The sequence below is a fragment of the Mytilus galloprovincialis genome, chromosome 12 (genome assembly GCF_965363235.1).
Source record: "Mytilus galloprovincialis chromosome 12, xbMytGall1.hap1.1, whole genome shotgun sequence".
NCBI lineage: Eukaryota > Metazoa > Mollusca > Bivalvia > Mytilida > Mytilidae > Mytilus > Mytilus galloprovincialis.
Genome location: NC_134849.1, coordinates 60,643,127 through 60,655,882, shown reverse-complemented (window position 1 = coordinate 60,655,882; position 12,756 = coordinate 60,643,127). Strand labels below are relative to the sequence as shown.

Genomic DNA, 12,756 nt, shown 5'->3' with positions numbered 1-12,756 from the left:
TTTTTGTTCACCCTGTTTTCATTTAATGCATTATTTTCTTTTTACAAATATTGAGCAGGATATACATATAACTTTGTTAGTATCTCTCTCTCATTTGTGGAGAAGTTATATAAAGCAAGCTATTTTATTAAAGAAAAGTAACAATTATGTGAGCTTCATATAAATGTGATCATTTCGTTATCTTTAAGGTCGTTTCACATTTTTCGAGTCAGCATCTACTGATCTTCATTCTTTTTTCCTTTTTGTTTTTTACAGAACAAAGCTATCAAGACTCAACCAAGTGGCGTTGTCACATAATGTATACGTTTTATTTAAAAACGCTTCTTATTTCTTCCAACACAAGGATTGAAATGTTGAACGTCAATTGTCTGAAGTCTTCTTCATTATTATTTTACTGATGTTGAGAAAAAAAAATGTCACTTTAGTGTTGTAACATATACAGGTATCTGCCAAATAATGATTATAACCACAACATGTAAAATGAAACCTTAACATCGGACAATTTTCTTCACACCGTTCTTTTGACAAATGTTTTAAACTTAGATACATGGATATGAATCTTAACAATCTTTGTGGTTTTAATAAAAAGATTCTGCCTGTGATTTCAAACCATCGGAAATCTTACCTGAACAGTTCTCCTCACACTGTTCTTTCTTCTGTAGAAATAAAATGCATACATATTATTTGGTCGATATCTCTATTTAGCTTCACAGCAAGGTAATACATAATAATATATAAACCAAAATCTCTGTGCATGGATACTGGACATGTTGTTATGTTTGACAATTGACTGACCACAACCCTTTGTGCTGATTTGAAGAGGAGATGTTCAAAGAAAGGTAACACAAGAAATGTCTTACTTAAGCTTTACATATTTGAATGATTGTTGTTGATTGTTTTTAAGATATCTTAACATAATCACTTATCTTTTAAAAGAGGTCAAGGTCAGATATACCAAACCAGACAGACATGAACTCCTTACAATCATTTTATACACCAAACATAGTAGACCTACCACATATTATAGTAAACAAGAAACAGACCAAACCACGAACACTTAATATGGACCAATGAACCATTAAAATGAAGTCAAAGTCAGCTAAACCATTTGGTTGAGGCAAATGTCAACTAAGTTAGAGAACGGAAAAGAAAATTTTCGCATTTTTTCTATTTGTAAAGTAGCATTTCTCTAGAACATTGTAGAACGGCGAATATGATGCCACCAAAGGAGTAGTTTCGTTAAGGTCCTAAATTGGCCAAAAACAATAAAGACAAACATTACCAAGAAGAAAAGATTTATACATAAAACTCGGCAGGATTCTACAGAATAAATAAGAATCAAACACACAATTTTAACATGGACAGCCAAAAATATACATAATTGAGGAACATAATAACAAAAAAGGCCCTTGAAAAAAGTCAACACATGTAAGACTAAAACACATAATACCCAAGTTATATAGGCTGTTGGTTATCATGTCGCTAACATCATGAACAAGGAGTGTACAGTAAATGTGATGTTAGATACACACTACTAAATGACTAAGACAACACCTTTCTCAACTTATATTTACAATTGTATACAGTTCCTATGAAAATGAATTAAATACAGAGGTCCCTGTTACTTAGTTTTCTAACTTGTCGTTATAAACTTTGATTACTGACATAAATAGCTTATACCTTACTTTGTTTTTCTGTTAAATCTATTTGTTTTTGTCTACTGACCGTACGTTATATAGTGGAGTGACAAATCGTGAAAAGTTGCTTATTTAAAGAGTTTAATGGACCGAAATACCTCACGGCTGAAATTTCAAATGAAGATAGAGTAAACATTATACTTTCATTTTAGCTCTGTCGTAGAGTTTTCCCACGGTGCAGTTTTTTGTAAAATCGCGTCAAAGTGAGATTTTCTAAATTTTTTACTTTTCATTTTCAAACTCAGGAACGATTATTGTAAATTCCGGAATAAAGATATCATAAAACTAGAGGCTCTAAAGAGCCTGTGTCTGTGAATACTAAACAAAGGACACAGATGGATTCAAGACAAAATTGTGGTTTGGTGATGGTGATGTGTTTGTAGATCTTACTTTACTGAACATTCTTGCTGCTTACAATTATCTCTATCTATAATGAACTTGACCCAGTAGTTACAGTGGAAAATGTTAGTAAAATTTAACAAATTTTGTGAAAATTGTTAAAAAAAAATGACTATATAAAGGGCAATAACTCCTTAGGGGTCAATTGACCATTTTGGTCATGTTGACTTCTTTTTAGGTCTTACTTTGTTGTACATTATTGCTGTTTACAGTTTATCTTTATCTATAATAATATTCAACATAATAACCAAAAACAGCAAAATTTCCTTAAAATTACTAATTCAGGGGCAGCAACCCAACAACAGGTTGTCTGATTCATTTGAAAATTTCAGGGCAGATAAATCTTCACCTGATAATTTTTTTTACCCATGTCAGATTTGCTCTAAATGCTTTGGTTTTTGAGTTATAAGCCAAAAACTGCATTTTACCCCTATGTTCTATTTTTAGCCATGGCGGCCATCTTGGTTGGTAGGCATGGTCACGCCACACATTTTTTTAAACTAGATACCCCAATGATGATTGTGGCCAAGTTTGGTTTAATTTGGCCCAGCAGTTTCAGAGGAGAAGATTTTTGTAAAAGTTAACGACGACGGACGACGACGACGACGGACGCAAAGTGATGGGAAAAGCTCACTTGGCCCTTCGGGCCAGGTGAGCTAAAAATTGGTATCAGATGAAAGAGTAATGTATCAGCTTTTATTTGACACTTTAATATCATATGAACATATAAATTGAGTCAATTGGACGATTTTTAAATGTATGTAACATTTTTTTCAATCTTACCGTCTATCAAAGTATATTACATTTCTTTCATATATCACCAATAGTAAATTATTACAAAAAATAGTGGATCAACCAACACTTAAGAAGTGTTGATATATAAAATTTTGATAGAACATACAAATCAACTTTTACGAGCATTTTTATAAAACTCTTCACATAGCAGTATTACTTCTAAATTCTCACCTCAATAAGTCATGTAACATTCCCCTTTCCTATTTTCCCCTGTTATGAAATGCAATGAATTTAATATGCATATGCAAGTTTTATATAAAAAAAAAGAATATATATTTGTATCAATGGTTGTGTCTATGTGTTTGGATAAGTACAGATGCTAAGGTTTAATAACTTTTGAGGTGCTTTTATTCTTGGTTTTCGAAAATACTAATTTTAAACCACATTGGAACACATCCGAAAAATTCCGGAAAATTATTGTCAATGCTTATTTCATTAAATAAGAAAGAGTAGCTTAGATAGTTTTATTTAACCTTTACATGTCCAAGAAGAAAACATGATCATGCATTTGAATAAGTGAACAAAAAAAAATGTGTGTTCATGTAACGATGAATCAACTTTCGTTAAACACGCTTCATGGCAGAACCATATGACTGGACAGTAAATTTCTATTCTGGAGACAAGTCGTATAATTTAAGCAACTAAGGTATGTCGAGCCATTTGAGAGTGGTGATATTGATGTAAATGACGCAAATTATTAGTCAGGCCATTCATTGGTGAGTTTACTCTTCATAAATAACTTCAAGGACAAACCGCTTCAACATTCAGCATGCATTGTGAACTACTTGATGAAATTAAAAATAATTTGCTTCTGATGATTCAAATATACCGGGGCATGATGTTGCTTTTCGAATGCTACAGTGCAGCATGTCTACATTCATTAAGTCTACATGATGATCTATTTGCGAAAGAAAGAGCAAACGAAATTCGTTGTCGTATAGTTTGCCATTTACATTTGTTTACAGATATTGCATTTTGTGAAAAAAATTGTGAAAAGCTGTTTACGATCGTTCGAAATTTCAAATTATTTCTATCTTTGCAATGAATTCCAACCTCTCTGATAAATATTTTGCCTGGTTAGTAGTTTACAATTATTTTCAAATGGATAATGATTACAATGCACTCTAAATTGATATTGAACGGAAATATATACTTTAGCTGAGTGTGTAATATTCCTTTATAAAAAAACCAGTACTCACCTGATAAAAAAAATGGTATTGGTATTGTCCAAATTTTTTATGTAAAATTATACAGCTGTTATTGAGATTTCGTCAATGACTGCTTTAAAACCATAATGAAAAAGATATGTGGTATGATTGCCAGTTAGACAAATCTCCACAAACAGACCAAAAAGTACATATACAGGCTCCTGACTTGGGACAGCCACTTACAGAATGTGCGGAGGTTGAACATGTCAAGGGCGCCCAACCATCCCCTTACATCGGACATTGGTGTATATAAAAAGAAGATGTGGTATGATTGCCAATGGAACAACTCTTCATAGAGACCAAACGACACAGATATTTACAACTATAGGTTACCGCACGACCTTCAACAATGAACAAATCCAATACCACATAGTCAGCTATCAAAGGCGTCAAAGGGACAATAAGGTTTATTTCTAATGGTGGTAGATCCAAATTGTTCTTAAAGTCATTGAATGCAGATCAATTAGAGATTGTGAGAATTTCTTTGCGCACCTGAAAATAAACATGGGTTGATAATATTTGTAGTTTTACTGTAACTATGCACTATCGCACTACAATGGTTTTGATTTGCTAGAACATGACAAATATTTCTAGCAGGATCTTTTCAAAATCTATGGACTGTGAAGCAATTTTTTGTAGGACCTTTAAGTGACTGAAGAGGCAAATATAAGAACTATTCTGCCGTCTCATTTTTCAAATGAACAGATATTGAAAAGTTTTGCGAGGGGTTACATCATATTAAAATCATGACACTTATGTTTTATTTCTAATATGGTCTTTTCCTCAGATATCAAACATGATGAATAGTGATTTTAGACCGTAGGCGTTTCTTCAACCAAAGCCACAAGACAGTTTTTATACCTATTCATGACACTTTTTAAAAGTTATTGGACCCCAGATGCCTGGCACACCAACAGCAGCTTCCGCTCTTATAGGATGCGACACGTCTTCTCTTATCGAAATTTAAAAAGGAAGACAATTACAAGGGGTCTGGAAAAAACATGCATGTATCAAAATTTGTCATTCTAGCTGGTTCTTATATTGACACATATTTTGCAGTGAAAATCACTTCACCGCGGATCAAATGACCCCAGAAGCAATGGTCAATCAGTGCATGGTGAGTCGAATAATAAACTCACGAGTATTGTCGGGGCCATACAATGACATCCACTTTTTTTCCTAGTATTCCGTTACCTTTCAAATTGATGTGCATATTGATGTCTAGTGTAAGAGGATTACAAATATACATAGACAGCAACTTTTGAAGCGTAATATCCCTGTGAATCTTTGTTTGTAGTTCACATATATATCGGGCTTTCAAGTCTGCTAAATATTCTATTGTTTATAGATATAAGAAGATGTGGTATTAGTTCTAATGAGACAACTCTCCATCCAGGTCATGATTTGTAAACATGGTAAAAGCATTTAGGGGCAAAGTACGGTCTTCAAAACGGAGCCTTTGCTCACACCGAACAGTAAGGGATCAAAAAAATTACTAGTGTAAAACCATTGCAACGGTCTTATCTATTTGAAAAACTAGAAACCAGAAACATTTATGAACCACATCAACAAACGACAACCATGTATGTCGTTGTTTTATAAGAAAAAGGGGACACATCTTCTCAATGTGCTATTGATCTAGTGTTGATTTATTTATTAACATAAAAACAAACTTCATATACTATAGTGACATAAACATGAAGACTATTTTTTATAGTTCTAACATCCTTTTAAGTTTAAACAATCAGAAACAAATTTCATCATTTTTTTCATAGCATCATGGACCGGGTGTTAACTTTACAGTTCTTATTTCTGCTCTATTCTTTATGACATTTTAACAAAACTTTCCCAAAAATATCTTTACATGTGGCCATATATTATTGCATAGATAAATTTTAATTATGAATATTTTTTGTCGATAATTTCCGTAGATAAAGATATTTGTTTCATTTTCTAACGTGTTGGAAGCGAGGGTATATATCACTAATCTCTGATAATCACACATAAATATGACTTGCTATATTTGTGGAGCATCCCTAGCGCATGCTTTTATCGAAAAAATTTCTCAGTTAACATGAGAGACTACCGATAAATTGTCCAAAATGAGTAAAATTTGCGATTTTTTTAAATCCCCCCTTTTGACCTTTGATCGCAGTTTTAAAAAATCTGCACCATTTTGGCACTCTACGACATGCCTAAGTCAAAGGATATTATGTTCATCTACAAAATAAGACCAAAATTAGCCATGAGGTATTTCGGTCCATTAAATTTTCAAATTTACCTTATTTGTCACATACTAATATATAATACATACCTTATATTGGTTCCAAACTACCCAGTTTCCGGCTCTGTGTCTTATCTTATGTTTATCACAAACCCATTCGCTTGTCATTGAGTGCAAAGCTTCCTCTTCACATATGAAGCATTTCAACTCAGAACATGAATATTCAATATGGAAAGGTAATTGTTGGCTGTGTTTTACATTGATTGTGGATTGATAGAAATCTGAAATTCTCTCCATTGTTGTAACCAAACATTCCTTAACTCCAGTGGCAATATCTGGTACTATAAGTCCAGCGGAGGTTCTGTGAACTATGTAAAGAAGAACTTTGTTGCCTTCAATACATACACAAATATCATGTGCTTTGTCAAATGAGACTACAACAAATCCTGAAAAGAGGAGTTTTCTCCCTTCATACTGCTTCAAAGTCCACATGCTCAGACATGCACTGATCAGACGATTGGGCAAAGCTGGTGGTATAACAGTTCCTTTAAAAACAAATGCCAAACATATAGCTTTCTCTGGTGTACATTCTGTGTTCATGAAGCTAGTGGTATTTCTTTGTGTGACCATACAGGGAACAAAGAAGTTCTCTACTGGTAAGCGACTTCCTGTAGCTGTATCATATCTCCGTTGCTCTGCCAGAATATCTAAATGAATGAGGATATCAAATATAAACTCTTTGTATCGTAAAATTGGACGGAAGTCTTTTTGTTCCCAAATCTGATAAAGGTCTTCTCGGCGTATGATACCACTTTCTGACATTCTACTGAAAATTACTTGCATTCTTCTTTTCTTTGGCCAAAACCCTTTGTCTGAAAATAAACATACAGAGATAGATCACCCATTGAGGACGGCATGATTTTTTGTCTTTTTTATATTGACTATGGGTTGTTTTAAGATGTACACAATTTTCCTGAACATGTTACAAAAGTAGTTTTTTTTTTTTTTTTTTTAAAGGTAAATCATGTTTTATTGATAGTTTTTCACATTTGTTAGTGGATACATCAAATACCGGTACCTTATCCCGGCCTCGTTAACCGTTAGTAGTATATATTAAATTTTGTTAGTACTTGTTAGTTTAATTTGTCTGTAAAACATACATTTATAAATTATAATATAATCCAACTAATTGCTAGTCAATTACAAATAGAAAAAATTACAATATACAGTCAATTACAAATAGAAAAAAAATACAATATAAGCATATATAATTGCAAATCATTCACATTTATAATTACGTAATTTTGTTCCGTATTTGACCTTTACTTTTACATTCTCATTATTGGATACAGTCTACCTGACACATATTGCTCGTTTAGAAAAATCGTGCAAGGTCTTAGTGTGATCAAATAATCGTAACCTGACATGATTGAAGGATAATATAGTTCATGTCTTAATCTTTTCGCTTTTGGATTATTATCAAAAGGTAAGATATTATATGTTTATTATTATCGAAATATGAATTTATTGTCTTTCCCCATAATATGTACCTTATTGTGTTTTGATTTAAAGTTTTAGAATAGGTGTAATTTATGGGTTTTTCTTTACGGCGGCCGCTGAGGTGTCAAATTTAATTTTGCATTTATAGTATTTCGTTTTAAAGATACTTGAGTAAATATTTTGTGCGTTATGTTTCGAAACTATATATGAATATTATGTTTACGTATTTTATAATCTAACAGTTTAAAGAAATTTTTGAAATTTGCAAATTAGATTACTTTTACGTTTTTTTACACATCTGTTAACTTCAAAATATAATTCAAATTCTTTTTTGAAGATGTTGTATATGTCGGCAGATTTTGTTCTTTGTTCTGAAGTGTAAAATGATTTGTAAATTGAGAAACCTATCAACGTTATAATAAGATTTATGTCATTATAATGTCGGTCTCCTATTTTATATCCAAAGACTATATCTATTAAGTTTATTTTCTTACAAAAGTTTATGATATTCATTTTTTCTGTTATTTTATTCCACAAGTCTTTTAAAAATTCACAATCATTAAAAAAATGTTGATAATTGTCTGTGCATTTGCATAAAGCACACTCTGACGTATTAGATATTTTCCATTTCAAAAGATTTTCTGTGTTCGGCAATATATAGCTAAATAATTTCCATTTATAAACTTTAAGTTTGTTTGTGTATATTTCTTTGTTTGTAAATGATAAGGAGTGTCTAATTTGTAATGGTTTTACGCCTAATATTCTTTGCCATTTTATTATTCCAATGTTTGGAGTTATTTTGTTTTTTATAAAATGTTGATAGACGGTTTTGTTATCAAGATCTGCTAAATTTATTTCTGTTTCATTCATTCTAATTATTTTTTCGTTAATACTAACTTGGGTCTAACAGATTTATTTGTTTTCAGGATATCTATCCAACATTTTGGAATAGCTTTTTTTAGTATTGATAGTTCGGCTATCCAGTTGTGTTTTATTTCTAACTTACGCAGTATTGTCTTTTCGTTGATTTGACCGTTTTCGTCAATAATTTCATTAATATAGATTATATTGCTTTTGATCCAATTGAGCATCAATAATGGTTTATTTTTTATTTTTATGTTTTTATTACCCCATATAATTTCTTTGCGTATTTCTCTAAAGTAGTTTAAACTCTAGAATTATCAACAACATTAACTTTAGATTCAGAAGTTATTAACAATATCTTTATGTAGATTTTCCTGAAATCCGGATCGTTCTCCAATTTGTGTGTTTTTTTTTTTAAATTACAATAAGAAAAGGAGGCAATAATTTTGAACTTACAGTAAATAGATAAAGGAATAATATTGTTGATTCACCATTGTCAATGATTGTATTGTATCCATTTGTTTTACACATTTTAATCCAATACTCATCCTGGTTTTATTGTGCTTTTTGGTGTACGGTTTTAGATTTGTTTGTCAATTGAAAATAGTGACTTAAAAAAACAAATACTTCTTAAAAAATTGTGGCATGAACTGTATTGATATTTAACAATGTTTAACACTAAGATAATAAATATTTACCACGAGAAATTAATTACGAATTGTATATTAAAAAAACGTTAAAAAAACCCAGATCCCCATTGCAAATTAACCAAAACATATTGATTAACCAGAAAACTAGGTTGACTACAACTTTTGATATGAATTTTCTACAAAATGATAAAAACATCTAGATGTAAAGATTATTCCAAAACAAGACCCATTAATAATCTTCAAAACACCAAGCTTTCAGTTGGAAAAAAAACAAACAGTAAAATTAAACTGTAAAATTGACAAAACATTGTTTGACTGGCTATTTGTGTTTGTTCATAAACATGCAAGTTTCAATTCTCAGCTGTTGTCAAGTAAAGTGTATTAAACATCTGAATTACAAACAAACAAACTGACAATGAAATTCATATAGAAAAGTCAGAGGAAAAATCAGTACGAAAACACATGAAAAAGGTAAAAAGACATTTTGATTTGTCAGTGTTCTTTCTGACCAAAGCATTGCTTATTTTAATACAAATTATACTTGTTAACATATTCTCTCTTTGTGTATTGTTTGATGACACCAATGACATCTTCACCATGTTAAACTATTACATTATTTACAATTTATAAATACCTGTCACAAATGATCTCATCACCTCCACCATGAAAAGCGGGTTAATTATCACATAATCTCGGAGCTGACGGGTGTCAAAGTAGATGATCTTCCCAAGAGAATGTTGGAAGTGAAGGAAATCGTGAAGTTGTTCTAAATCCAGGACGGACACCTTGCTGATTGAATTCAATTCTTCAAGTTCTACCAATGACAGGATTTGCTTTCCTGCAGCTACCATCTCAGCAATCTCCAGTTCAAGGGGAATACAAGCGTTCGGCATGTTCTCTCCCCAACAAGGATGATCGAAAGTAAGCTCTGTGATGGCTTTCTTAAGGGCTTCAACTTCTTGATCATCTTTATCAGTTGCATTGACAAATATTTGTTTGTCAAGGACAAGATGATTTCGTCCCTCGTGGTCCTTAAATAATTCCTCTACTTCGCTGTACAATAGTGCACGTCTTGTTTCCACATCCTCCTGGCAAAAAAAAATCCTTGCAATACAGATTTAGAGGCTGAATATGATGTGAAAAAATATAGTTGACGTCATACTCAATTTCTTTTTGTTTTTCTATTTAAAAGAATGTGATAGTACTTATAAACAAGAATGTGTCCCCAGTACAGGGATGCCCCATCTGCACTATCATTTTCTATGTTCAGTGGACCGTGAAAATGGGGTTAAATCTCTAATTTGGAATTAAAATTAGAAAGATCATATCATACAGAACATATATACTAAGTTTCAAGTTGATTAGACTTCAACTTCATCAAAAACTACCTCGACCAAAAACTTTAACCTGACATGGGACAGACGGACGAACGGACGAACGAACGAACGAACAGACGGACGGACGCACAGACCAGAAAACATAATGCCCATAAATGGGGCATAAAAACTGTTGATACATTGTACATGTTGTATAATCAAATCGGTTTTTGTTTTAGTGTTTACAGACAGTAACCCAACAACACTGTTAACCTCTTCTTTTTTTGAATTTTGTTTCTACATGCATGTACATGCAATACTGTGTATATAGTATAGTTGTCATGTATTGTTTGTGCTTATAGTCTCTCCTCCGGTACCTATGAAAACATGAGGAGTGTGGCAGTTTTTTCCACCCGAAAATAGGGATGACTTTTTCATTTTGAAATGATTCAAAAATAAATGTGGAATGAGTTCATGGGACATAGATGATGCCAGCGCTAACATAACATATAAAGTTGTAAAGGGACATACATAACTGATGAATTATAAAAGTGACGTTACCCAAATTTGTACTTGATCTGATATTTGTGGTAATAAGTTTTGTTTATAAGTATCATTAAATTTGTTTGAGGCAATTTCAAGTTAGAGAACTGAAATGTAAAACTCAGCTAGTTTTCCATTTGTAAAGGGGCATAACTCTAGAACAATAAAAGTGACACCCCCAAAATTAAGAATTGATCTGTATTTTGTAGTAATCTTGAAGCATGGTGTATAAGTGTCATTGCATTTGGTTAAGGCAAATCAAAAATAGAGAACCGAAACGAAAAAATCAGCATTTTTTTTTTCATTTGTAAAGGGTCACAACTCTAGAACATTTAAAGTGGCACTACCCAAATTTAATCTTAATATGTGTTTTAGGTTAGAGAACGGAGATCAATTTTGAAACGTATGTATGGGAGGGACGTACAAACGGACAAGGGTAAAATTGAAGGCCTCCTCCGCTATGGCGGGGGTATACAAATAATAAGACACTTTATGAAATGTTCATGTCATCAAATTTATCCAAGATCATAACACAAACACACCAGTGTGGTATACATTTTCTTAATGTGAATATCATACCAAAATATTTGTTTACCAAATCACATTTGTACTCTTTATCATTCACATTACCTTTGACTTTTGTTTTTAATCACAATCTTTGCAATGTCATTTTTTAAAGACCATCCTTCTTTTAGTTTGTTATTTTCTGGAATTAAAATTGTTTTTAAAGAAGCATGCTTTTTACAAAATATACGACCATGTGTTTTTAAAAGCCATTATGTTTAGACATATGAAGTATCTGTTTAACAGGCAATGGCTGAGATATGAACATGATTATGCATGCCCGAATGAATTATGGTTAGTTCTAACCCTAAGGAAACTTTAATGTATCTCTCCTTTAATTACTTTTGAAATCATGATTTGAATGGGAACAGATTTAAACTAGTATACTACCCTTCAAATGTGAGGTATAAAACAATTCCATTATAAACTATTAATTATTTTCTAGATCACCAAATAAGGTCTTATAGCCTTATAGGTAACAATCAACAAGATCAAATGAATGCTGTATAAAAGACCTATTTGTATCTCTTTCACTTGCCACTGGTACCTTGTGGTTAGCTACAAACAAGATCTAATTATTTCCTGTATAAAAGATTTTTTGATAGATACTTTTCACTTACTTTTTTTATGGGAAGCAACAAACAAGATCTTAGGGATGTCTTTAAATGAGATGTAATTTTATCTTTGCTACTTACCACTGGTACCTTGTCCTTATGGGTGGCAACAAACAATATCTTAGGGATACCAGCAAACACCACCTTACAATAGGTCAGGATTGAGTTTACCCAGTGCAGTAGAAAGACTGAAATAAGAATAGAGTATAATATGTGTTTTAATTTGTTCTCTCAATTTACAGGGGTATGAAAATATTCGTTTTGAAAACTTTAACCTTGGCAAGTAAAACTAATTTCTTCTAGTCCATAACAAAAATTGCTTGCCCTGAATTTCTCAATAAATGTTGAAGTATTTTACTGTATGATTCTTAAAACTGTTTTG

At 31.9% G+C, this 12,756-nt stretch overlaps 1 protein-coding gene across 2 annotated transcripts in view; it reads right to left on the bottom strand.

The window, feature by feature from the left end:
* The window catches only part of LOC143054483 (uncharacterized), a 253,158-nt gene that overhangs the window by 10,327 nt on the left and 230,075 nt on the right, over positions 1 to 12,756 (bottom strand). For both annotated transcript variants that reach the window (XM_076227506.1, XM_076227507.1), the window contains 4 exons: positions 12,456 to 12,562; positions 9,972 to 10,425; positions 6,414 to 7,195; positions 626 to 656 (listed from right to left, as the gene is read on the bottom strand). In XM_076227506.1, the coding sequence (XP_076083621.1) occupies positions 626 to 656; positions 6,414 to 7,195; positions 9,972 to 10,425; positions 12,456 to 12,562 (1,374 nt within the window). The remainder of the gene's footprint in view (positions 1 to 625; positions 657 to 6,413; positions 7,196 to 9,971; positions 10,426 to 12,455; positions 12,563 to 12,756) is intronic.